The sequence below is a fragment of the Micromesistius poutassou genome (genome assembly GCF_964030765.1).
Source record: "Micromesistius poutassou genome assembly, chromosome: 13".
NCBI lineage: Eukaryota > Metazoa > Chordata > Actinopteri > Gadiformes > Gadidae > Micromesistius > Micromesistius poutassou.
The window spans coordinates 14,002,317-14,030,080 of NC_140283.1; the positions used below are offsets into that span (position 1 = coordinate 14,002,317).

The following is a 27,764-nucleotide window of genomic DNA, read 5'->3' on the forward strand; positions in this document are numbered from 1 at the left end:
CGAACCAGTTTATGTCAATGTTGTTGCTGTGGTTTCCCCTGCTGCAACTACGGTAACTTTAGTTACTACTAAGGAGTTATCAAATGCTGGCTATATGGGTTGCTTTTTCCTGAGCGTTTTAACAATTAAACGAGTTGTAAGTGTTCATTGTAGGCGTGCGACAAAATAAATGCAGTTTTATTTTGAGGACATAACTTTCAATGTGTTGTTTAGCTCTGGGACTAACGCAATGAAGAATACGTGTGTTCATTTCCACACTGCTTTCCGCCATGACTAGGCTACTAAACTGAATTGGGTATTTTTATTTTTAATGTTTAAAGTCTATACGCTATGGAACGGACACCAGACACTGAACAAGTAGAAACACAATCACTTTAGACATATTTTAATTACTTATATACATTTGACATCAGGCAATACATCTGCCAGGCAATATTTTATAGAAAAAATATTTTGCTTCCAATGCTGCAGTCTATCAGCCTTATTGAAAAAAATATATAAAATCTATGTTCTGCTGCACCTTTCTTCCTATGGTTCATCTTTTCTTTTTTTTTTGGTTTTAATAAATCTTAATCTCCCACAATGGCTCACAGGATTCCATCACCACTCGAGGCACTTACACACTGAAGTATTCTAATCCAGAGGTTTATCTGTAGATTATTGCTGTCCTAGGTTCCTTATCGGGGGTATACAGTGGCTAATAGAAGTGCGACCATTGAAGAAGTTGGTCTTCAATGATTAAGCAATAGCCTACAGCCGTTATTCTGCGTTCCCTTTTCATGCAGAACTTAACTGGCACATTTTAAATACATCAATGATTTAGCACAGATTGCCCCCAACCACTTGATTTCTTTTATACAATTTACCATTCGAACAACTTTGATCATGGACAAAACAGAGAGCACAGTAGTGAATAATTATTGCTTGTAATTAGGTTTTCCACCATGGTTTAATCCTTACCAGGAAAGCAGTTTCCCGATTGAGTCTTGCCTCAATAGTAGTCTTTTGATTTGAAGCTGATTGCATTTCCCTAGGGTTTGCTCCATGTTATCTGATTGCTTGGGGAGAACAGACAGATATCTGGTTTCAATATGATTAATGCAATGTTTGATCCTAGCACATGGTATGAGAGGGAAAATAAAATCCAACCAAAGACTATGAAGACCTTTATACCCTATACATAAGTAGTCATGGGTTGTGAAGATGAAAAGACAGATTAAAAACAAAAAGGTTTCCTGCTAAATGATCATTCCAATTAAAGTATATAATTTCCTTCTGGGCCTTTCTGAAACGGCTGTTGCAATGTTATTGATGAAGTATTTTGCTGAGGTTTATAAACATGCACCAAGAAATGGGGCAGATGCAAGGTACCAATTCATGGGTTACTCATTACATGCTCTTCTTTTCATCCAAGAAAAATGGGAAATCTACAGCATAGGTCAACAAAATCCTCCCAGAATGCTCTTTAATGCAAGCTACTCAGTAAATCAAAAAATAAACACGAAAACTATGATTCTGTTTTAGTTCACATTGTACATTAAGCTCTCTGTGGAAGACTTGTTGAATTGGGGTCATCTGTGGCCAGGTTTTTGTAACAATAACCCAAAAAGAATAACGATAGCGAAGTGCTTTGAAGTAGAACCAAATAACCTTTACAGTAGATAATATACAGTTGATGCATCACCAGGCATAGTAATGTTTTTATAAAAGAAATACAAATAAATGTACAAATTAAGAGTATGCTATAAAATAAAAAACAGATTTACAATACAATCACATAACATGTACAATTCCAGTGAAGTATAGTTATATTAGTATATATATATATATATATATATATTTATATATATATATATTTATATTTATTTATTTATTTATATTTCAAAGGAGAAGAGGCTGAGCAATTCTCATGTATATCATTCACACAATGGCACTGAATCGCTTCACCCAATCACTCATAACTGTCATCATATAAATATATATATGTATGAGGCCTCTCATCAAAGGGGAATCATTTAATCAGCAGATCACTTCCCAATACTATGCAGAAATGCACAAACAGTATTTGATCTCAAACTAATCGATTAGGCCGAGGTGCTGGTTGACTGAGCAGTTCCCTCTCCTGAAGGATGCATGTAAATGCTATGAAGGAATTGACACATACAAAGACCAATGAATGCACCATCTCATATTTCCAGCAGATTGGCTTCTTCTTGCAGAATGTGGTTGGGATAGGGTTTGTCTAGTGGTTAAAGAGACCAGACACACACGAGTGTCCAAGATTAGTTCTCTGTTGCAGTCAATGTGTCTGTCCATCACTCTGTACATTTCCCTTTTTCTTGAGCCAGACACTCAATATAATCCATTCCTGTTTCCTTGTCCTAAAGGAGCTTTACATTGAAGAAATATTAGTGTCCTATTGTAGTAGTCAGAGGTAGGCAAGGGGGCCAATGCACTTATTACTACCAGGGTTTCCCCCGTATACCTGTTAGGTAATTCATAAGTCTGGTTATCCCCCTTATGTTTAAGCATACAATGTTTTAGCCCAAGAAAAGTTTCACTGGTTCAATACAGCAGTTAAAATAAATATATATATATTTTATTGCTAGCTTTGTGCTAATAAGCATTTCAAATCTCAAACTCAAAGATAATAAACTAAATGACAGCAGGCACTGGTAAGTTTGACTACATCTACCAACTACGAGTTTATCAAGTGGCAATAATGAAGAATTATATGCCATCATCCAAGTTAATTATGAACCATGTCACTATTCAGAACAAACTAGGCCACAGTAAACTATGTTTGAGGGAGTTACTGCATATCAACAACGGATTCATTAGAATAAAAAATAAAGATAAACAGAGCTCCATCTGAACGCTATTTTGATCTTGAATCCATGTGAATCAGAATAAGAAAAGTGCAATGAACCCTAACCCCCTCTTTTGATATGGTTGCTCTAAATCAAACTTAGGAGCTTGATATATATATTTTTAAGCATTCCCTTTCCCCTCCATTATCCCATCAATCAATCACCCCTTCCTGCAGCTCTCCCTCCGTTCTTCTCCACCCTTTTCTGTTTAAGGCAGTTCACTTTGTAGACCCTATCCACTGTTCAGAAGTGTGTCTGTGTGTCACTACCACGAGATGTACAGAGTGTGTGTGTGTGTGTGTGTGTGTATGTGTGAGTGAGAGAACGCTGTCTTCAGAACGCTGTGCTGGCCATGCTTCCAGGCGTGAATAGGCTGGGGAGTCCTTCCTGCGATGTCTCTACGTGCCTAAAGGCCATCTTCCCCTCCTCGCCTGCGCCACACAGTGATCAAACACAAATACACAAACAAACAATGGAATGAAAACAACACAACAAATGAATGAAGGAGGGTTGTGATATTCAGACAGAGAGACACAGAATGAATTGTGCCAGACTCATGGTTCTTCTGTATATCACAATGTAAAATGGTGAACAGCGGAAATGAGGCGATTGAATGAGATTACAAATTAACCCAATATACGTCCAATATAGGACATTTATATGACAACCGATGGATGGCAATATGAATACATAAAAGAAAGAGAACAATTAATTAGGTTTTTAAACTTCAGCCCTCTGATATTGAATAGAAAGATGAATCATTGTTAATATAAATAATATTGTTATTATACCCAGCACAAGAAGGGCTTGTTTGGCAGCGTCTCGAACTTCATCCTTGTCTGTGCGACACAAATACACCAGCTGCTCAATGCCTTCCTTGGCCTGGAACACAGAGAAGAAAACACACACACTTTACTCATTTAATTTACCATCGAGTCATTTAGGAGAAACTTACATTTTCAATGAATGCATAAAAATGGTGGCTTGGCACCGAAATAGCTCGTGAATATAAGATAGGAAGTAGGCCTTTGAGTAGAAGCCAATTAACTTGTTTGCCTCTCCTCAACTGCTTATAAGAAAGTTTGTAAGTTGTTGGTTTTCTCTTTTGTACCCAGTATTATTGCCTTTAATGTATTATCTTTGGCTTTGGTTGGTTCTTGAAACGTGTGTTTGTTAGAAGGCCGAAAATGCTAACATAATATAAAGGCCTGAGAGGTAGAGTAAGAGACGATTAGTACATCTCCTTGCATTTGGCTCCATCCAGTGGTGACTGAGAGAATACCAGCCAACTTACAACTCTGATCCGCCACACCTGCAACTTGTTAGGCCCAAAATGTAGGAAACAACGAGTCCCAACATCCCAGCCCCACCGGATGGCGCAAATAATCTCCAGCTTCTGCTTAAGGGAGTTTAAAATCAGTTGCCGATCTATGTGCTGACTATCAGGAAATGAAACTCAACACAAGTCTGGCGTGATTCTACAATGAATGGTGATTGGCCAACCTAATGGCTGTACTCTTTATGCAAATGGTAGCGAAAATACACTTCCATTTGCATAAAACTAAACGATGTTCTACTTTTGTCTCACCACTTTCTAAGCACCACAAGCCCCGGCACGCATGCGGCGTGAGATTGTCCCATAATCCTTTGCACCACTCAATACAATGTCCAATACAATGGGAGGCAATGCCAATCGTGAGTGAGTATGATGAGGCTGGGTTGGAAAGACATCCATCTGACGGATCGCTGAGTGAGTCAGACTCGTTTAACTTGTTGGTTTAAAACATGTTCTTCAATAAATGTCTCTGGCCAGAGGTCCCACTTCAGAGGGGACACTTTAAGCCAGATTGTCAGTGACTGTTTGCGTTTGGTCTGTCTGTGACTGTATTTATTACAGTACCTACCTTCAAGCACGCCAGAGCCTTGCAGCCACACACCCGCGTCTCTGCATCCGTGTCCTCCAGAAGCTCCAGGCAGATCACCAAGGCCTGGAGGGGGACAAACACACCATGTATAAAAAACAAATGCATGCAAATACACAATATGATCATATATATGCCAGAGGGCTGATTGAGACTGATTGAGGGAGAAGAAGGAAAGGGAAATGAATATGCAAATTCTTTACAGAGATATATCCCTGCACTGTTATGAACAGTTCACAGAGCTTTTTTGGGCAATTGAGATCTGATACTACCATATCTTTATGGCAACAACAATTCCATTGCACGGAAATGTCAAATAAAAAAGTTCCAGAAAGTTCTATTCATTTAAAATGTTACAGAATGTGTAAAACGCCTCGCACATTAAAACAAGCTGCACATTGTAAGAAACCCATAGAAGTTTCCCAACACACACACACACACACACACACACACACACACACACACACACACACACACACACACACACACACACACACACACACACACACACACACACACACACACACACACACAACTCACCCTCTCTCTGGACCTAGTCTGCTCGGCCAGGCTTCTGAATAGCGAGCTGGCCGAGGCAGACACTTTGCCTCTGTGGTCTCGCAGTAACCTAGCAACCGCATGGAGCCCATCTCTCTTCAGGCTGCAGTCCGGGGGGCGGCGCAGAGCCCGCACCAACACTTCTTGGTCACCTGACGAGAGGCTCTGGACCAACCGGACTGTGAGGCGGGAAGGAGGAGGAAAAAATAAGGTACTGTATATTGGCTGAGGGATTTCTTTGTAGAAATGACCATGACATCCTCACTGATTGCTACTGGCATACGTGTACCTGGTGTCTGGTAGATATATCTTATGTGTGCATGTACTATGCGTGTCTTAACGTGTACATGTGCACATGATAGGTCCACCCACCCTCCTCGGCCAGTTCGCTGACGTGCGCGTTCAGGTCTTTGATGCCTTCCACCTCCAGGTAACTCCAGAACTGGAAAATGGTCACTAGGACGACATCTTTGTCGTTACTTCTCCGTGGTAAACGCCGTTCAAGTATCCGCTCCACTAGACGCAGGAAGACTGGAGACCCACATTCCCACAGACATCCATACATATGAACATGCATGTAATATAGAAACACATGCAGTATAAGCAGATACACCTATAACCAGGCAACACAACACAAACACAGAAACAACACTATTCAAATGTGTACCCAAGTCTGCCGCGTCCGTCATCTTCTCAGGTAGTTTGAAGGAGCACAGCAACCCAAGGGCGGTTAGGAGGGACTCCGTGGTCACATGGTATAAATGGCCTCGCCCCACACTCTGCTGCCATAACAACAAGGCCCCTTGGCACTGTTCCAACTGCGGGATAACTGATGGAGGAAGAAAAAATTAGATGGTAGAAATATGTATTTACGGCATGATCTCTTTGTACATGTCTTAAGTGGGAACCCTGGAGCACAGTTTTAGTTGAAGGGCTGCATAGTTGGTCTAGAGATGGCTATTAGTTACCTTCTTCAGGTCGGGTCAGCCCTCCTGGTGTTTCCTTGGTGGCACGCCGGACCATTTCCAAGATGCGGGCTTCTAGCAGCAGTCTGTCTAAAGCGTACATCTCACCACAGCGCAGGGGACCAAACATTCCCAGCCGCTGTCAAAAAGACCCCAGCAACATTAACAGATCAAGCTTTGTGAGCTTCAAACTTGGTGAGTCGACGCCATAGAAATCTATAACAGACATCGACTTAAACTTAGGATTTAACAGGACTTTTAGGGAGGGAAATTGAGGGAAATTGGGGAAGGAAATAGGGAATTTCACAATGACGACCAGTTACTCCTGAGATTGTATAATAACTTTCTTCCGAATTATATTTCACCATGAACAATTCCACATAAACTAGATGCATAATATTTATAATATTTGGTACTTTGTAGCCTCAAAGTTAAACATTGATGTCAATAGGATGACAGATCTTACCAGGAGCTGAGAGCTGCAGTTGTTCAGGTGGACCACTAGGGTGCGGTCTAGCGCAGCACAGCCAGTGGTGAGAAAGACAGGACAGGCCACGCAGTCCCTTTCATGTTGGGCACTAGACATAAAAAACATTGTTAAAGAAAGGCACCATACAATCACCTTTTGTGGGGTGGAACCTGTGCTTTAAAAAATGTACAGTGTCTAGGGTTTAGAGGCATCTACCGATGAGGTGGCAGATTGCAACCAAGTGAATGCCCCCCTCTAACCTCTCCCTTTTCAATGTATTAGAAGCTATGGGGGCCTGTACTGGCCTGTAAGGTGCGAATAGGTACTTCCAAAATGATGTTATCTTTTTACGACAGCATCGCGTGGCCAAGTCATAATCTTCCTTGATAGATTAATAAATAGTATTTATTTATTTAGTCTGAAAACTATAGATCATGGCTTACAAGTAAGATAGCGATTATGATAAGAAAATCGAAAAGTAAGAAATAAAGGGCTCATTTTAAATTAAGGAAAGCATAATGATTTGTAATTTTCATGGGATTATACACTGATTAAAATATACTTATGGATATTCTGTTCCATTTATGCCAAGTCTGTTCAGTTGATTACCCTAAATTAGACACACTACACCTTTAGGTGCTTGATGTTGTGTTGTTCTGAACCCCCTCCGACCCCAGCCCCAAATTGACAAATTCATTCTTAATTGGTGAAACTTAATACATTTAGCATTTTTATTTGCATTAATTTCTTACAATATAAACCAATGGCTACTTGATTAGCACTTCCTTTTATATGCAACGACAATACGAGGTCACACCACTAGATGGCAGCACAACATTATGTTGGTGCATTTCTTACAGTATGATTGGTGCATATTGTATTAACCTGTTAGAAACTTGCTAACTAAGTGCCTAATCTGGGCATCAGGCATGTTGGTATTCTCTAGACTAGATTACAGATGAAGGAATATGCATTCTTGATGTGTTTAACGCAACAACCAAAAAGGAAATGGCACTCTTGAACACTGACCTGCCATTTCGACTCTTCCTTCCTGCACCCTCCTCTTCCTCATCAGCGTCTGAGCCATTCAGAAAGTCGAAACTCCCCAAAGCCGTTTCCACAGTGAGGCTGACGATGCTAGGAGACCGGCTGTGCTTACCGCCCTATAGCGGACACACACGCACGCACGCACAAGCACAAGCACGCACACATGATCAGACATGAAGCAGCAACCCTAAGCACAAAATAATGTATGATTGCATTCAGCGAGTCAACCACTTGCAGGCACACACACACACACACACACACACACACACACACACACACACACACACACACACACACACACACACACACACACACACACACACACACACACACACACACACACACACACCTCCCTCCCCCCTCACCTTGAGCGTGAGCTGCAGCAGCCGGAGCTCTTGCTCCAGCAGCTGCAGCTCGGGGAACTGTCCCCTGTAGTCGTCCAGCGACGAGACCACGGCCTCCAGGGCCTCTTCCACCCCGCTGTCGGCGAGGACCTCTCCCTCCCCCTTCTCCTCCTCCTCCTCCTCCTCCTCCTCTCCCGCACTGGCCCCTCCCCCAGGCCTCTCCTCGGGATCCACCAGCACCCGGTGCGCGAGGAAGGTGCCGTCCTCCGTGCTCGGGGAGGCCTCCTCGTCCCGCAGGCGAGGAGGGGACTCTGGCTGTGGGGCGTTTGGGGTGAGGGCGTCCCCCTCCTGGAGCTCCGCGGGGGGGGGCGGTGGCAGCAGCGACGGCCGGGCGGGGTCCGGGAGCTCCATCTCGATGTCGGTGATGGAGAGGGGCGACGTCAGGGGGGTGACCTCGGCCCCCAGCGAGCCGTCGGCGCTGCTCTCGCTGATGTGGCTCAGCGAGCGCATGAAGGGCCTCGGCGTGCTTCCGTTGGCCGCCGCCACCGCCGCCGCCACTGTGGTCGCTTTGGTTGCCGTGGACGACTGCTTCCCAGGGTCCTCTTCCCCGCTGCCGTCGGCGGATAAGACGGCCGCGCCGCTCTCGTCGTCCCTGAAGAAAGCGATTAAAGGCAGTTAAAAATATAGCTTATTTTTTTTCCGCAATGCTAAATAAATGTATTGACAAAAGACAAAAGCAGCGAGTGAGGAATTTGATTTGTTTGTTTCTTGAGAGACACTCAAGAGTTTGGGTAGGTGTTAGTGATAGTAACAGAAGTTAACAACACCTCTGGATCTCATCTTTGCGGTCCGCCGTCTCCCCCGCCACTTTGTGGGCGGAGTTAGGTGTTGAGGAAGCGGAGCTTTTAGGACAGAACGTGATGTCTATCTGCGGACTGCCACTTCCTGTCGCTGCCAGTTGGCGATCTGGAGTGGTTACCGCTGGCTGAAGGGACAGAGAGCGAGAGAGAGCGAGAGAGCGAGAGAGAGAGAGAGAATTATGTTTAATAGCAAGGATCGTTTTAGAAACCAACCCCAAAGCACACATCACAGAGAGAAGACAGGGGAAGGACTGATCTGAAGGGGGGGTTCCTGGGGGCACCTTGTCGGAGGAGGAGTGTCGCAGGCCGCCGGCCGACAGCCGAGGGCTGGAGGAGTCGTCTGACGACTCTGAGGAGTTTGACCAAGCAGTTCCGTTCTCCAACTCATCTTGACGCCGGAGCATGTTCTACGAGGAGAGAGACCAGACATCAGTCACCAGTCGAGATAGAGATGGAGTGTGTGTATTTCTTTGTCTTTGACCTCGCAAAACGTTTTTTCCGCACAATGTATGCTGACCACGTAAGGACTCTCAGGGTGGATGCTGGAAGGGTCTGGGAGGTTCTCTACTCGGTGGGATTCGGACAACCAGGGTTCACCACAAACTAACAAAAAGGACCGGATGAGGAGGGAGGAATCTAGGGACTCTTCTCTATGGGGGGGGGGGGGTCCTTCTCACACCACTTACTGAGGTGGGGAGCTGTGAGGGGGTGCTGTCGTCGCTATGGCAACGGTGGTGGCTACGCGTGTCCCGGAAGACGTCGAGCAGGGCCCAGCTCTGCCGGCCGCTGGTCAGATGCCTCGGCAGCGACTGGTGGCCGGGGAGAAGCCCGGACAGTTTGGGGGTAAATTGGAGTTCGGACGGGTAAAGACGACGGCGAGACCTCCTCACCAGTAGGCCAGAGCGTCCCTTGTTTTGATTAGATATATATATATATATTTTAATGGAGCCAGATGTGACAATCAGATTCTTCTGAAGGGCTGGCCATGTAGTCATATACCACACATCTAGCTACATCTGGTCTCCATCCAGGAACAACATCACAGCAGCAACGTCTACAGCAGTGCTGTTAACCGTAGTAATAAAAAAAGACTTCCGCTGGATCATTTCACAAAGAGCTGCTACTGCGTGCCCCTGGGTAATGTTGAAGGAACATCGTGTAATGTTGATAAGCACTATATAAATGCAAATTGTTTTTATTTTGATCTCTGTAACCAGAGTCCATCCAGTTGAAGGTTATCGTGTTTTGAGTTGTGTAGATTGTGCAGCTGCAGCACTACCCTCATGGGTTGGATGGCCACACTCCCTTCATGATAGCACTACTGCTGCAGTTTTGTGGTAACTATTACGTTTTTCTTCATGCAGAATGCTTTTGCCATCTTAGCACCAGCTTACAACATATCTAAACTGATTATTTGACTACAAAAACTGATTACACTTTTGATTGAAACACTGTGCGCACAATAGATACAGTATATATATTTTAGATTCAGCTTCATAGGATATTGCTTGGGATATTCTTGCTCCATTTATTTTGGTTTTTGTGTGTGCTTGTATGTGGATCACTTACATAGAACGCTTGTTCCCGTAGTGACGGTGTGTCGGGGGGGCTCTGGTTGAAGATGGTGGAGAATCTCTTGTTGACGGTGGGGGCTTTATTGACAGTGCTGGAGGCTGACGACTGGTCGTCCTTATCAAACGGACTGAGGGAGATGCGCAAAGGTCAACGGTTAGCCGTTAGCTTTCCTTGCAATTAATGTATTGCAGAATGATGAGACGCTTTTCAGTCAAAGAGAAATGGAACAAACAAATGAATGAATGAATAGATGAACACATGACAGCACTGACTTCCACGTGACCTCCAGACTGAGTTTAATGGTCCCCAAGTCGTTGATGTCCACGGCGACCGTCTGGGGCAGAGCGGCATACAGGTCCTTGGTCTCACATGACACGGTCCCTACAACCACGTGATTGGCCAGGCTCTTGAGCTCCGTTACCTAGGTCAGGAATCGCACGCAGGTCAATGGGTAAACTATGAGAGTCGATTCGTTTTTTCTTCAGAAACAATTGATGACCCATGACCCAGACCTTAAGCTACAGCCAGAACAAAACACATGTAATGCACAAAGAATTCGAGGAATCAATTGTGCTGTGGAAATTTCGAAAGTCAAACATACACACTCAGGGCACATAAATACCCTGTCGAGTTGTACTGGAATGTTTTAGAATTGTCTTGACAATGTGGTTAAATATCTCCAGGAGAAATCATAGAGAAACCAAAGGTACACGAGTCTCACCTGTAGCCAGGTGACCAAAAGTAATATTTAATGTATTCGTCATTCGCAGGGTTGATATAGACATTGTCCATTGTATCAAGAGTGTAAAGAGTTCTAGGAAACCGAGATAAGGTCGGGGAGGGGATGGGCGGTGCTGACCTTGATTGAGAGGAACTCTGTGATGAGGGGTAAAAAGACCATCTCCTCACTGTCCCACTCTTGTTTACTGTTGATCTCTATCCTCCCCCTCAGCTTCCACCGCTGCCGACCGTATCGCATCAAGATCTGCACACACACACAAACACACACACACTTTAATTGCAATGAATACTGGCTGTTTGTCCCTTCCTGGTTTCTATAGTTTATTTATATATGTGCATTTAAAACACATATATAAATGTTTTTTTCATAATTGTATTTTTATAAATATGTGTGTGCACCAGGCTCATGACAATCTGTTAATGGATCTTATGGGTATGAAAAATGGCATTTTTTATTTTAATGGGAAAAATACCAAGTTGAATAATATACGTGGAAGTGAGTAAGTGAGTGCGGTGAGAACTTAGGAGGTGTGTGTGTGTGTGTGTGTGTGTGTGTGTGTGTGTGTGTGTGTGTGTGTGTGTGTGTGTGTGTGTGTGTGTGTGTGTGTGACATACAAGTAAATTAGCCTAAGGGTGACATGTGTCACTTCCTGCACCTTGTGTAAGAGATAAGGTGAGAAAGTAATATACATAATGAAATCACACACACACACACACACACACAATTGTGATGACGCTAACCTCATACTGGTCTCCGGCGCATAACCTGGCAAATCCAGCCAGACCTGCCAGACAGAGAAGCGCATAGTGTCACACAGACCGTTTGCTCCAGGGGTGGGGGGGGGAACCACAGAGCACAGGCTTTTACTGCTCTGCATCGCCGTGGGCAACGACAACCCAACGTAAACACATGCCAACAAGACGACGGATTTCAAGCATATAGGAATTGTGTAGAAGACTAGGGGTCACGGCCGGGAGATGAGACGCCTGCCGGGCCTTTTCGTTTAAAGAAAGAACTGGAATAATTGTTACCTTTCATCCGAATGTGGAACTCCCCGAGCTGGCTCTCCAACTCACTCTCCAGCACACACATGTTCTATAGCAGGGTTGGATAAAGACAGATGTGTGAACAGACAGACAGACAGAGACAGACAGACAGACAGACAGAGATAAAGCAGCATTCCAATGCAAATTGAAAACAACCCCTCTACTCAGCATATCCGTCTATACATCCCATTGTAATACACAATCATGATGACGATCATGATAAACATTATGAGGATCTTCCCCCCCTTCATCTTCCCCCATTTGCCCCGAAGAACCATGGAACATTTTATTTTTTTACTTTTTATTTTTTACATATACCGTTTTGTTTTACCTACCTTGCACTATTCAGAATTATTGCACTATTTAGCAATTTCTATTTCTATATTTGTCTTGTACATATTCGGTAATTGACAATAAAGCTGACTCTGACTTGACTTGACTTGGACTTTACCTCGGTGTACTCCTTGTAGCTCTTGTTGGCCTCAGACAGGCTCTCCCGGGCCTCCTTACTGCTGGAGGAGGCGGTGTAGGCCTTCACCATCTTCTCCGCCCCGTCCCGGAGCCTTCGCTGCCGGCAGTACGCCTCGTACAGCTCCTCTATCTTCAGCCCCGCAGAGGAGCAGGAAGGAGCGCCGCAAAAAAAAAACATGAACATCGGTTAGTTTTGAAGGTCATACAGGTCAAACTTTGGATCCCTCTGCAATTGGCAGAACCAAATCGATTGCCAAGTGGCCAAAACTCAACCCTGAACACCACTTAGAGAAAACAACCTTGTTTTTTATGTGCCGTGGGGTAAATGAATGTGCTGCACCAATTCAGTTTTCTTTTGACGGGTTATAAATCCATTGATCCTCTGGTTGACTTTACAAATTAAAAAGAACTTAAGCCTGAGGAATTTCCTCCCCCATAAAAAAGCCAGGGTCTGGCTCGTAGACGGAGCGGTGTTGGAGGCCGGGCCGAGGGACTGCGCTCCAGAGGCCTCCTCTGGGCCCTTGCTTCTGATGTGTGGTTCACGAGGGACTCTGTAATTTCAGGCTGCGACAGCGCAGGAGAGTATTTATAGTCAGCTCTCCAGCTGCCAGCTGTGGGTCTGCTGTACTGTGAGTCTGGGAGGCCGTTCACTCAGCTCCCTGCCTCCGTTTTTATATTTGATATATTTTATGTAGAAACTGGTGTTGGAAGGTTGTGCCAGGGGACAAGGAACATCTCAAGGAATGGTATCATTCATACACACGCTGAAGCATGAGCTATTTCTACTAATTAAATTAAAGGTGAGATAAAGATTATTGGGACATAAAATGCATCTGAAGTACAGGTGAATGCAGAAAAAGTAGAAAACCTGCAATGCAGGTGCCACACACACACGCACACGCACAAGCACACGCACACGCACGTTTTGCTGAGCTTTCATGCATGCTTGACTATTTTATTGTCCCCCCCTGACAAAGTTATTTAATGACACCACAGAGACATGCATGTACATGCAATTCTATGCAACGCACTATGACAATAACAAAAAAGATGCATATGGCATCTATTATGTAACAAATACACAAACTGCCGTGGTCAGAAAGTGGGCGGTGCGGGCGAGGGGGGAATTAGAAAACCAAGAAAGGACGCAGAGTAAAAAGACTACAGACCTTGGCAATGTTACTGCTCAATTACCATGGCAGAAGCATCTGGATTCAGTCACAACACCTTATGTTGCTGCCTGCTTTACTTGGCTCATTAAAGCTTTAAGCCAGCTCATATTTGTTTGCAATTTGTTTTGGTTGGAAAACATTATTGGGAACTTTTTCAAATGCAGTACTTGTCCTGCTATTGATAATCTGAAACATCAGTATGTGGACGGTAGATCACAGGCTCCACAAGTAGTCTTTATCAACTTCCATTCCAATGTGACCGTCCAGGACTGTACAGGGCTGTGCTTGGTGGAACCCAGAGGAAGAGGCATACCTTACTGAGGTGGAACTCCAGTCTTCGGATGAACCGCTCGTTCACCTTGACTTGCTGTCAGAGCGGAAAGAGATTTAAAATTAGTATGCAAAATAGCTTCAGAATTATCAACATTATTTCTTTCTTTGAACAGAATCTATTACTCTCATCATTTGCCCTGGCATTTTAGTGTCATTCTGCCTTGCCACTCACCTTGTCCAGTTCATAAAGGAAGCCCTGAATCAAGAGAGAAAACAGTCATCAGCATCTCTCACAAAGGACACTAGTACATGGCTATTATCTAACACAACTGTCAAGGGTTTCAATATGCTTTAAACACAGGTCTAAAACCAACCAACTCCATTGTAATACCCATTCAATATTTTTCTGTAGTTATATGACATGACAATTAGGACATTGGTTAAGCTTGGATATCTTCAGGTATAATATCAATTGCTTAGATAATTAAGGAATAAGCGTCAAGAACAGGTCATTATTTGTACAATGCATGTATATAGCATTGATATTGCAGGAGTTGTGGCAGTTTATACATTTGTGTGAAATCTTCCCATCAACACTCATTTGCATGTGATTGCAAATCCTACATATATTGACCAATGACCAACCAGTCTATGAAATCGGATGAGGAAGGACTATAGTGACCTGAAAATGGAGTCAAACGTCAGGTGGAGGAATTGTTAGAATACAAACTGCGTGACCTACCAGTCGAGAGTTCCGCTTGGATTCCTTCATCTGTCGGCTGAGGCTGTCCAGCTCTACCTGGTGGACCTGAAGATAGGACCTGATACACACACACAGATCTTCCTTTAAGAGCTGTCTGTGTGTGTGTGTGTGTGTGTGTGTGTGTGTGTGTGTGTGTGTGTGTGTGTGTGTGTGTGTGTGTGTGTGTGTGTAACTTAGTAACTTACTGTAGGCCCTTCTTGAGGGACTCGTAGACCTCATCTAGTCTCTCTGGCTGGGGTACTTTGGGCGGCGCGTTGGACTTGGTGGACATGGTGAACATTCTGCTGGCCCGGCTGGGCTTCCTGGTGAGACCCGGGGCGGTGAACACTGATAGGTTCCTGGAGTCAACAACAGGAAGCGCTCGTGTTAGTGGGGATGGCAACCGTCTCCATGTCAACGTTGTTTCCATGAGAGTTCCCCCCCTCGCTAGTCATCGTTTTTACAGGAAAGCGATCGCTGACTATTCACGAGTTCAGAAAGCGAAAGCCCCATCATGTTTGGTTTTTCTCTTTATTGTTTAACCAGTTAGTCATCAAGCAGACACTGGCATCTTGCTAAAGGATGCGTACAGGTGGGCTGGGGACCTCAGGGTAATGGCTCGACCTCAGGGTAATTACCCTGCGTCTGAGACCGTAGCTATTACTACACCTTCCTGTCCTCTCTAGTTTCATCCTGGAGTCGCTGCAAGGTGAGCCAATCCATGTGATGTGAACTGACCACACTGGGGAGGATGGTCCTCTGGTTTGATCCCAGCAGAACAACTGCTGAAGTTATGATACGCAAAAGAGTGTGTGTATGTGTAGGCCTTGCCGTAGGTGTGTGTGTGTTTACCTGTAGGCCTTGCCGTAGGTGTGTGTGTGTGTGTGTGTGTGTGTGTGTGTGTGTGTGTGTGTGTGTGTGTGTGTGTGTGTGTGTGTGTGTGTGTGTGTGTGTACCTGTAGGCCTTGTCGTAGGTGTTGACTCCAGCGAAGCTCTGGCTCCTAGTGATGGACCTGTTGAGAACCCGCCTGGACGGGCGTGCCGACAGGGACATGGTGGACACCGCGCGGGACGGACTTCCTGTAGGACACACGGTAACACAAGACACGCAAACGTTAGCCCAGGTAACGCACACACAAAGGACCGATGTTTTAAAGAGCAGGTAAAACCCGAATCCCATTTTTCAGTTGAAAGCTGTTTAGTTTGGGTCTCACTGTATGTTATTGTGTACTAAAATATATAACGTTGTTAAATGGAGGAAATTCTATGTAAATTCAAGAAGTTTGCTATTTCTGACCTAAACGCTTTTCCGGAGTGGTAGCATTCTATTGGCTGCTCACCCTGCTCAAGAGTGAGTGACATAGCGTGTAACGCCCCCCCCACACTGGCTCCTTGTGTGTTTTTATGAAACCTTTACGACTGTCAACAGCTTGGATCGCATTTTTTTTTTACTTGTATGCGGTAGTTCTGCGAAAAACTGAGGTTAACGTACCCCTTTTAAAAATGTACCCCACAAAGAGGCCGAAGCCTTACATGCCATTACAACAGGCCAGTTGAAAAGCTCTGCGACATCGCATGTCTTTACCCAGATGTGTGGAGGACTGACCACTGGACAACAATGACAAACATGAGAGTGATGGCTGTATCTCCGACCAACCAAACCACTTTGACTCGACTGTAGACAGGGAGACAGATTTGACTCAGATCTCACATGAAGTACTGAGACGGATTGAGAGTATTGGACTACCACGAAATGACGCCCCCATCGCCGCATATCTAATACTAACTGGGTGGGAAATCGGAACCACACAAAAATCTTTCTTATGAAAAAGACTTCAATATATCAAGGTTGTTAAATAGTTTTTAAACTGTCCCCCCAACTTTGAATACTACTAGCATAATTCATCTCAATCACCAGCAACGAAGTGTGTGTGTGTGTTAAAGTGATGACACACACACACACACACACACACACACACACACACAAAGACCCTTTTAAATGGACCCTAATTTCTGGGGAAGCAGCCAAGAGAAAACGCTTTGAGACAATCATATCCACACGCTCCGTCTCTCTCTCTCTCAGATTATGTACACAGTATCCCTCTACCCCTGACTGGCTAATTTGTTTTTGTAGTGTAGTTGTGTAGTTACTTTATTACATCTTGGTGACAAATGCTCCACAAGGTGACACATGCTTTCTAATATCTACCAGCAAACTCCCTGCTGTCAACAGTAGTATTCATAAACATCGCCTGCTGACAGGTATTGGTGAATACCAGCTGGTTCAAACGCGACTGTGGATTAACATGTTCTTCCACATTTCACTTTCCGAAATAATGACCTGCCTGGCTGCTCTTTGTTGTTTTTTTATTTATTAATTTGTTGTCATTACAATGGTAGACATACGGCTAATATCAAGTGTTGTCCTCAATAATCAAGAAAAGTAGTCAAGTTGGTTTTCGCTAGAGGCCTTAAATCAAAGTGAGGGTTTCAAAGGGCCTCCCGTACCCACATTATATCACACCAACGTCCCAAGCCCCCTGAAGGGCAAGGGAAAACTCTGAAACAAAGCATGTGACCAGCCTCATAGTTTAAAGGCACAGCACTACAGCCAGTGTAGTGTGGCTGGGTTGTGGTGTTCTTGAATCACAAACAAAATGCACAAAAACAGTTAGCACTAATGTGATACTAGGCTCTAGGATTAAGACTTAATTTCATACGGACAGCCTTTCTCCCGTATTTTTTAATGGGACATCGATTTGTTTTACACTCACATCAAGGGCGTCAATACCTCGGGAGCTCAGTAGGGAAAATTAAATGGATGGTGGTTCGTCACGGCACAATAGCGCAGCGGAAGGCTGAGTTTGCACTAGCATGAATTATTGACTTTCCATTAGAGTCACACTCTCTGTGTCTTTCTCTCACACACACACACACACACACACACACACACACACACACACACACACACACACACACACACACACACACACACACACACACACACACACACACACACACACACACACACACACACACAGCCAAGTTTACTACCGCTGACTATGTTCCAACTAAATATAGACACAGTGAAACAATATCGACTATTTATTCAACTCACCTGAAACACATAATTGGTTGTCGGAGCCCTACAGTGTTGAGGTCTTATGATGGGCAGAGTTAAAGAATGACTCGGAAAACAATATATTCTATTTGCGATACTTTACACCAGCGGATGTGACCATGTACCTGTACCGTACCAACGGATTATGTTTGATTATTTAACAACGCAGATTACTTAAGGACAGAAATATTATTTCATATTATCAGCGAGATCAGAGATCTAAAAGCAAGCATTATCTAAGTGATGGGAATGATGTAATTATGTTGCCTACAACGTCAAAGACAACATAAGGTTTTAGTAATGCTTTTACAGTACATCGTTTAGTAATGTGGTTACAGTGGGCTGTGGATTCAGCATCTAATAAAAAGAACCACAAAATAACCACCATCGCAAAAAAGAACCCCTGAGCAGTTTGAGGTTCCTGGTTTAACAGTGGCCCTGATAACAGCTATAACCGAGCATTCGTCTGGGCTCAAAACAGCTGGCCTTCTTTAAATAGTTAGCACTTCAAAACCACTGCTATGACCCCATCCCCACCACCCCTCCCACATCCAGTCCACACACCACAGGAAACACTTGAATCCACCAGGAAGTCACATGCTATTGGTTCTCCTGACAGGAAATACGTTTCCTGGCAGGAAATGGAACAAAGAAAAATGGTCTTGAGGGTAAAAGGACATTTGTTGAGATGCTAAACAATGTTTTAAGCTGAGCGAAAAAGAACAAAAGAGAGTTGGCAAAGTTTGTTATCGAAACCTATCTTAATAGGTGAATTTCAAATTCGCCAATGGTCTGTTGAATTGAGAAATCACAGCAAATGCACAATGTTATCAACGTCACCACGGATTGGCTGAAGAGTAGAATCTTCTAATTGTTTCTGTTCACCATTTGTAGAGAACCACATGCCAAAACTGTGTTATACAGTGAGAGACAAGCACACACACACACACACACACACACACACACACACACACACACACACACACACACACACACACACACAGACCTGCTAAAGACTCCTTGCGTGGATGTGTGTCTTCCCTGTGGTAGGACAGACAGGTCCCACAAAGTCTACAAATGCCCATATCTCTCTCCGTTTCCACTTCTTTTTCCTCTCTTTCTCTCCCTCTCTTACCAACTAACTCCTCCAACATCAGTTTATCTTCTACCCCGGCCCTCACAGCCTCATATGTCCCTCACAGCCCCTGGCTAAACACGCTGCCACTCTCCTTCCTCGTCCTTGCGTTGGTACTATGTGTTGGTAGAGTCCAACCGTCCCGTTCGCACGTCCACTTGTCGGTGTTTAAACCACAAAGGATTCAGGCTCAGGCCGTCCCCTGATGTCATCCAGGTTTTAACCACATTAATGATATGTCACTCACCTAACCATCCATATGATCCTGGGCCATGTGTGTGTGTGGCAAGTGGGGTCAACCCTGTCTATTGTCCAATTGCTCGCTGGTCATCCTAGGACCGTTCTAGAACACAAAGCCCTGCATAAAGTCAGGCGCGCGCCCGCGCACACACACACACACACACACACACACACACACACACACACACACACACACACACACACACACACACACACACACACACACACACACACACACACACACACACACACACACAGTTATGTGTGTTGTTGTAGTTCTCTGCTTAGCCATGGTGTGGTGCACACAGGATCAAAAAGAGTGCTACACTGAGAATAGTAAGGTACTAAGCATTACACAACTAAAGTGCTTTAGTGCGAATGATTCATCTGCAGCCCAAGAAAAATATGTGAGTCAATTTGGCCCTTAAAATCCACGTGTAGCACGAATACTAACGCTTCAAGCTGATTTCCTGGGAGAACTTAACAGCCTTACCACTGACTAGCACCACACAATGTCAATCAACCATTCAAATATGTCATTATGGGAGCCATTAGACATCCCATAGCAGCCATGAAGAGAAATTTAAAGGAAATATTAAATATTGACAAGATGAAACCTAATATATGTTGAATCAATATAATCAGTCATCCATTACATTAAACCATCACCATTACTGACACCCATAACCCGACACTGCAGCATTAATATAGTTCCATTGCTGTAGTTGTTACAGGACAGCAGTCCCAAAGCATGGCTACAGGTGGACCTCTTGATGAAATAAACAGGAGGCTCACAGCACGGCAATCCAACATCTTCAACCGCATGTTTGCATGTCTTAACTTTCTTCAATGTACTACATCACTGTTTTTCATTGACACAATGTTATACCACTGAGTACTAAGGCCTTATCTACAGAATATACACTATGTACTTCACTATGTCAAGATTATACAAATCTTTGTGTGTTTGTTGTGTGTTACATATCATTTGTATTTATATACAGTATATAATCCTTTACAGGATACAAGAGGTTAACATTGGGGCCCATCCCTCTACCAGCGCTGGCCTGTAGGATGAGGAAGTGGGAAGGGGGCCCTGCTATCCGGCTGTAGGGCCAGTGGGCCAGGCCAGGAAGAGCCCACTTCAGCCTTATGGCCCCATACTTCATAACCAAAGATAGCTACGATTTCACTGGAACTACAGTAGGTTCCCTTCTAGGTTTCCTTCTACCAAGTTATACTGCTGTCACTACCCATGATGCATCAAACCAGCCAAAATAATGTACCTATTTTATGTCAATGAAACTACTTTGTATTAAAGAAAACATTAACGTTAGGTAGGGTAATCATTATCAAGTATGCATTGGCGGTAAATGCTCATCACAAGACATTTTGAAAAGACTTGAAAAGACTTGACCTCTACACGATATATATAGTTATTATTTTATGAATAAAAAGTATTAAAGAAAATAATCAATCTGTTGATTGATGGATATGGTCAAATAACTTTAAAAGCAGGATCATTAAGAAACACTTGAACATCCCACCCCAATGATTCAGATTAGCAAAACTTGATCGCATTTGTCTCCACTAACAGCTGCATACGGGAACACACACACACACACACACACACACACACACACACACACACACACACACACACACACACACACACACACACACACACACACACACACACACACACACACACACACACACACACACCTGATTTACTTTGCTATTCCGCCCGCAATACTAAACAAGTAAAGCCAGCTGTAAGCAACAGCTGAAAAAGATAAATACCTCCATATCCACTGTACATGGTCGGTCCGGACACTGAGGAGTCCACAGCGCAATAACAACAACAACGATGATTTGTTTAGGTCCCTCTTCACAGAGGATGTTCGCCGGGCAGAGGGACAAGAGGAATTCTGGGAAATCAGCCGCTTCTCCCAAGACTCTCTAGTATAGTTTACTTTGCGTTCTCTGTGGCGCGCCACTTCCTCTCTCTCTCTCTCTCGTCCCCACTCCCTCGCCCTCTCAGCGTCTTGTCCTGCGGCCCCGAAGATCTGTCCTCCCTCCTCGGTCGTCTTCCACCCTTCCTTTGCCACGACCTCACTTGTTTATTTGTGAGGGCTGTCTATGACCACTCGCATCACCCGCTCTCTCCCGCTCGCCCTCTCTCTCCCGCTCACCCTCTCTCTGTCTCTCTCTCTGTCTGTCTAGGACCCGCAGGCTGAGCGAGAGGAAATGAGAGGAGAGGAGAGGGTGGACGGAGCGTGAAGGAGAGGAGAGACGGAGGACATGAAGGAGAGGCGAGAAGGAGGATATGAAGGCCAGACTGCCAGGAAAAAGGAAGGCCCTAACCCTAACCCACCGCCCCCTCCCCAGCCCCCCTTCCTCTTCTCTCCTCTTCCTCGCTGACATCACGGCCCTTTCCTGCCCCTCCCTCGCCCCAGGCTCCCACTGCAACATATTGTTTCAGACTCTGCGTGAACACACACACACACACACACACACACTTAACCCTGATATGGGTCTGCCCTGGTGATAACAAGCATCACAAGTAGTTTCCCCATAGTGTGACACACACACACACACACACACACACACACACACACACACACACACACACACACACACACACACACACACACACACACACACACACACACACACACACACACACACACACACGTTAAGGTCACCAAATTATTGAAAGGGTTTCCCCTCAGAATTTTACTAAGACTGGATAAGGCTGTCAGTAGGTTTTACTTCAAAAGACTTGGCAAGAGCATGGGGATTTTTCATTTAGCTATTAGTTCAGAATTACAATGTTGGAATGATTGTTAAGATGCCAAATTATGAGTAAGCGCCATCGAGACAGAGACAGACAGCGAGAGACAGGGGGGGTTGTAGACCAGAGGATATTTCTAAAGGGAAAGGGAATTAGAAGGAGACAAGACCGGAAATAAAACCGTTTCAAGTAAAACAAACTAAGACAATGGGTCCCCACCTAGCTCCCGCTGGGCTTTTTCCTTTCCCTTTAAGTTTAACAGTTTATTTTGTGTCTTGTTATGACCTCCTCCCTTTTCTGTCCGGGACTCTATTTAGTAGAAACACAAACTTATTTGAATACATGCAATCCCCTTATTGGCCCTTACTGGGAAGCACAAACCAGTATACCTATAGAACTGGTCATCTTCAGCAAGTGAAAGATGAAGGGCACTGTTAAAATACAAGTTGTGGTATGGCATGTGTGGAATGCAGGTGAAGAGTTTCACTGGCTTTCATATGCTGCCAAGAAATGTCCCAATTGCTTTGATATACAAATGTAATAGAATGCCAACTATGTGAGAACATCCAATTCCTCCATGGAAAGTTTGTCTTATCACCGCCATAAGATATAAAAAAGGACAGAATGCCGACCTCAGTACAGGATGAGTACTATCATAGAATTGATGGTCTTTCTGGAGATGTAGTAAACACAGGCGTAAAGGATAGCAAGGGGGGGAAGAGCAGGAGGTGGAACTACAGCCCACTCTGCATTCTTCCTTATACTTTACATAGATAGGCCGGGAAGTAGTGAGTGGGGGGGGATGGGAGTCGTAGATGTATAAATAAAATGGACAGGACATCTTTGTAGTCAGGTGAGTATGCAATAAAGCCTTAAATTAAAACAATTAGTGTAAGAAAATTCCAGATAACGTCTACATTCATCTACACTAAAATTATTCCCAGTTCCAGCAGAGGTGTAGTTCCTTAGTATTACAAGTATTACAATGTTGAAGCATCTGAAGCAGCCTATGGTATAGAGTTATGTTGGGTGTGGGCCTTCCCCGCCTTTGTGTTATGTGGATTGTGGACAAAGGTCAATTAAATCCCATGTTCTATTCAAACAGTGCTTATAAGAGTATGCGTGGAAGAATATACGCTATGCTCTTCATTTCCATATGTGCTGACTGCTTTGTGAACATGATTTTCCAACAACCATAACATACATTAAAGCACTAATGAACTATTTGGTCAAAAACATTCAAAACATTCAAAACATTCAAAGAATATTAAGGAATTAAAAGATAAAATGACATTTTGCCACAACAGTTATGCATTAGTTCAAAGTGCATTCAATTGGTAAATGTGTAAACTGTTTAACGCCATAGGTTAACTACAAAACACACATCAACCTCAAAGATTCAATGAGTTACTCGCAGCGATAAATACGATTATTGACCTCACCAGTACCCAGCTGAGGCTGGGTACTGGTGGGTTAGCTGGGCTAACCTCAAATGGTTAGTCACAGGCCAGACTCAAATCAACAGTCACCTTGGCCAGCCTGGAAACATGGGTCACCTGGGATGGCTTTGCAGAGCTACTAGTGCTATGCCGACACCGTGAATCACGTGGGCTACTTTGCATCCTTATCTAACAAAAGAAAAGGTATACTACACTAACCTACACAAGTAGAATTTTGGAGTTTTGGCTCCTCAGCATTGCAGCATTTATAAAATAACAATAAAAAACTATACGATAATCAAATAATTTATGTATATATAATGTGTTGTGTATAGTTGTAACCCAAGCTAGTATCACTACCTGGGCTAGCCATGTGCTTTGGGCACAGAGGTTACTAACGTATTCATTTTTCCTTTCCTTTAAAATCAAAAATGGATAGTGGCAAAGATGTTCCTCGTAATTTAAATCCATTGGGCAAATGTTTGAACATTGATCCATGGGCAAATGTTTGAACACTGATCCATGTCATCTACATGAGGAGTACAAGAAGGCATAAAGGGACAAGCTGGTATCACACATGTTTGTGAAAATTCATCCAATGAATTGTGTCCCTGTGAAAGGGAAGACTACATTTCCCATGTAGTTGCAACGACTCAAACTTTGTGTTGTCAAACAGCTTGAAGGGATTAGGCAAAGGGAAATCTACACAGGATTTATGCAAGTAACAAAATCCTAAACAAATGCATGATTTACACATGCACACAGGGAGACGCACTTAGAAAGCCCTACATTCGAGTTGGAGAGAAGCCGAGGGAGACTGGAGAAGGGTGTGACATGAGTAACGGCTCTAATCCATTTAACCAGCACTAGGACACTTGCCATTCTGTCTTCTACTGAACAGGCCACCTCTGGGGAGTAGGGCTGCACAGTACGGCTACAGATATTGTCACAAGCACTTTCACAGATATTATAATAGTGACTGTTGATATGTTGGGAGTCATTTCATAGATAGGATTGTGATATGTTTGGCGATATACCACTCCAACCTACCTCTACGTTTGAAGATACGTAAAACGCCTAAAGTAGTGTGTGTGCGTTATAGGAACGTTTCTTTAACAATATAACCTGATTGTGTTCCTATACCGTGGATTTCTACTTTTTTGTTGCTTTAAGTTTGAAGATACTTAAAACGTCTAAAGTAGTGTGTGTGCGTTATAGGAACATTTCTTTAAAAATATAACCTGATTGTGTTCCTATACCGTGGAGTTCTACTTTTTTGTTGCTTTAATCTTCCTAAGGAAGTGACCCTTTTATTCCATTATTGCCTGCATGACGATTCTTAAAGGCCAATCCATATGGCCTTCCTCCACCGGGTTTCTCAACACTCCCAACCCCTCCTCTACCCGTATGCAAGACTCTTCTCCAGCTCCAGCACTCTTTCTCGCTCCACACTGCTTTTGTGTGAATGGCCACAGCTGATAGCACCAATCATGTCCTGTTATCTGTGAAGACCAGGGACAGGACAGAATGGCAGCTTTCATTGGAAACAAGGACCACCGCATGGAGCAGGACAAAGGACTGGCTTTATCTGGCTTTGACACAAAAATGTGTGAGTGCATGTGTGAATAATACAAAACTTGTCCTACACCAATCCGCTCCTGCACAGTCACGCATTTACACTACATTTATCTTGAAACCCTGATGTCCTGCTCTGGCTGGGACTTGAACCCATGACCTCCTGCCTACAGATAAATGAGCAGATTCTAGGGCTAATTGAAATAAATACCCTCCTACACGAACAGACACACTGGTTTCCTACATATTATATGGTTGCATAATATGTAGTAAACATTATACATATTGTATAGTAATATAAAATGTAGGGAACTGTTAGTAAAACGAAACCAACTTGGTCTAGAAGGGTAAGAACATAATCTACATGTTTCACAAGTAGATTCCTACAATATACAATGTACTATTCTTTCTAGGATCAATACACAGCTCTTGCGAAAACTATTTCCATACATTCCCTTAAAGGGCACAAAGCACAGAGACAAGACACCCTGCACACACACACACACACACACACACACACACACACACACACACACACACACACACACACACACACACACACACACACACACACACACACACACACACACACACACAGCATCAATCAAAAACTTCCGTTTTCCTCCTTACAACTTCAAAGTCGTTGCATTCCCATTGGGCCTCCCTGCTGAGGTCAGTGGCCTCTTTGACTTCTCAGTCCAAAGGGAGCGTCATGGTTGGACAACTCTCAAAAGTTCAAGATTGATGAGGCTCTTAAAAAGTGCGAGAAAAAATGCCAGTACAGGTTCGCCTTGGCTGATTCATAAAAAAGGTCTATTAAGGATGAATCAATTTTACAACACTGTAGAATCAAAGCCCATCGCCGTCAGCAGAAATCGGGTTCAACGCAAATCTCAACTCTGCTGCTGTTATCGTTCCCCGTTTCCTCCTTCCTCCTGTTTACCTCCCTTTCTCCTCCTCCCTGCTCAACACCCATTCCTCTACATCACAGTAGTAGTATTTTCATCATGTATACAATCTTCTTTTACCTGCTCTCTACTAACATTGAGCATTTTAGGCCCTCTAAATCATTCCCACCCCCACATCCACCTACACTCACACACAAAAATAAGTGGTTGGATACAAACATGCAGAATAAAAGAGGAATCTCATAATAGAAAAATCCATGAAACTTATAGTAGTTAGAACAGCAGACTGTTCTGAGCAGACTGGCAGATTTGGTACTGGGCAGTGAATAAAAGTTTAATACTTTTTTTATGCTTATATTGAGCATTCTCAAACACACCACTCACAGATTACCTTTATGGCTAAAATGGTTCTGTATTTTTTGTTAAGGTTAGGTTGCGTATGCCCATGCTACAATGCAATTATAATGTGTGATATTCATTCTGCCTTAGAAAACTGCTTTGATCCCTGGCACACCTGTCCCACTCACTCAAACAGTCGAGCAGTCAGTGTAGTTGGAATGCCATGAAATTCCTCGCAACCTTTAGCTATTCAGATATTCAGATTCCTGCCACCACTGTTGCAGTGAATGAGAAAGTCGAAGATTGAGTCCCACATTAGGCAGACTTTTATTGAAGCAGCAATGTTTTTGCACACACACACACACACACACACACACACACACACACACACACACACACACACACACACACACACACACACACACACACACACACACACTAACAAGGGGCTGAACTATGGAGGGCTGCAGAGAGCAGGTAGCTTCTCGGGACATGCGTGGAGACACTCCCGAGGGGAGGAGGGTGATGCATTGTTTTCACTGAGTGGATTAGGAACGAGCCCCAGACATATGGAGGACTATAGTAGCTGCCAGCCAGCCAAGAACTCACTCCCCTGGCCCAGTGGGTCATGTAGCCCTGCAGGCAATTTAACTGATTACACCCTAGACAGTATGGGCAGCCTACTGTACATTCTGCACTAATATTGTTATTATTTTTGTGAGGGATTCCTCATTGTATTGTGAGTTTCGTAATGGATAACAATACAGGGCTGTGTAATATATGATGAATATATAGTGGGTGACGGTATAAAGGTGTGTGTGTGTGTGTGTGTGTGTGTGTGTGTGTGTGTGTGTGTGTGTGTGTGTGTGTGACCCCTGCTTCCTGGGGTAATCTCCAGCTGGCCAATAAGCAGCTTAACTGTCACTTGAGCGCCACTAGCTTAGTTAGCTAGTGTAGGCTAATTGCTTTCAAATGTGTCTGAAGCATGTCCATGTTGATACAAGTAGAACACCTTATTACCACCCGTAATAATAAATAGTAATAAGAGCAACAATATAATACCTTTTTATCTTGCCCTTATGATATTCTTCCATGAATTAACCAAGTTAATGTACAATACACAACCTTCTCAGTACAAGCAAGCAAAACTTTTT

General features: G+C 43.8%; 1 protein-coding gene across 4 annotated transcripts in view; it reads right to left on the reverse strand.

Moving 5' to 3' along the window:
• Positions 1–382: 382 nt before the first annotated feature.
• The window catches only part of ripor1 (RHO family interacting cell polarization regulator 1), a 41,079-nt gene continuing 13,697 nt past the window's right edge, over positions 383–27,764 (reverse strand). For 3 of the 4 annotated variants that reach the window (XM_084476895.1, XM_084476894.1, XM_084476892.1), the window contains 23 exons: positions 16,013–16,136; positions 15,263–15,415; positions 15,057–15,135; positions 14,547–14,570; positions 14,355–14,408; positions 12,850–12,999; positions 12,384–12,447; positions 12,093–12,136; positions 11,470–11,595; positions 10,883–11,031; positions 10,605–10,737; positions 9,317–9,442; positions 9,003–9,160; positions 8,197–8,827; positions 7,814–7,947; positions 6,782–6,893; positions 6,319–6,454; positions 6,018–6,179; positions 5,723–5,881; positions 5,333–5,529; positions 4,775–4,858; positions 3,662–3,752; positions 383–3,301 (listed from right to left, as the gene is read on the reverse strand). In XM_084476895.1, the coding sequence (XP_084333021.1) occupies positions 3,204–3,301; positions 3,662–3,752; positions 4,775–4,858; positions 5,333–5,529; positions 5,723–5,881; positions 6,018–6,179; positions 6,319–6,454; positions 6,782–6,893; positions 7,814–7,947; positions 8,197–8,827; positions 9,003–9,160; positions 9,317–9,442; positions 10,605–10,737; positions 10,883–11,031; positions 11,470–11,595; positions 12,093–12,136; positions 12,384–12,447; positions 12,850–12,999; positions 14,355–14,408; positions 14,547–14,570; positions 15,057–15,135; positions 15,263–15,415; positions 16,013–16,110 (3,162 nt within the window). In that variant the 5' untranslated portion in view covers positions 16,111–16,136 and the 3' untranslated portion in view covers positions 383–3,203. Of the gene's footprint in view, positions 3,302–3,661; positions 3,753–4,774; positions 4,859–5,332; positions 5,530–5,722; positions 5,882–6,017; positions 6,180–6,318; positions 6,455–6,781; positions 6,894–7,813; positions 7,948–8,196; positions 8,828–9,002; positions 9,161–9,316; positions 9,443–10,604; positions 10,738–10,882; positions 11,032–11,469; positions 11,596–12,092; positions 12,137–12,383; positions 12,448–12,849; positions 13,000–14,354; positions 14,409–14,546; positions 14,571–15,056; positions 15,136–15,262; positions 15,416–16,012; positions 16,137–21,355; positions 21,877–27,764 lie in introns of those variants that run through there. The other variant, XM_084476893.1, reaches the window with a different exon arrangement.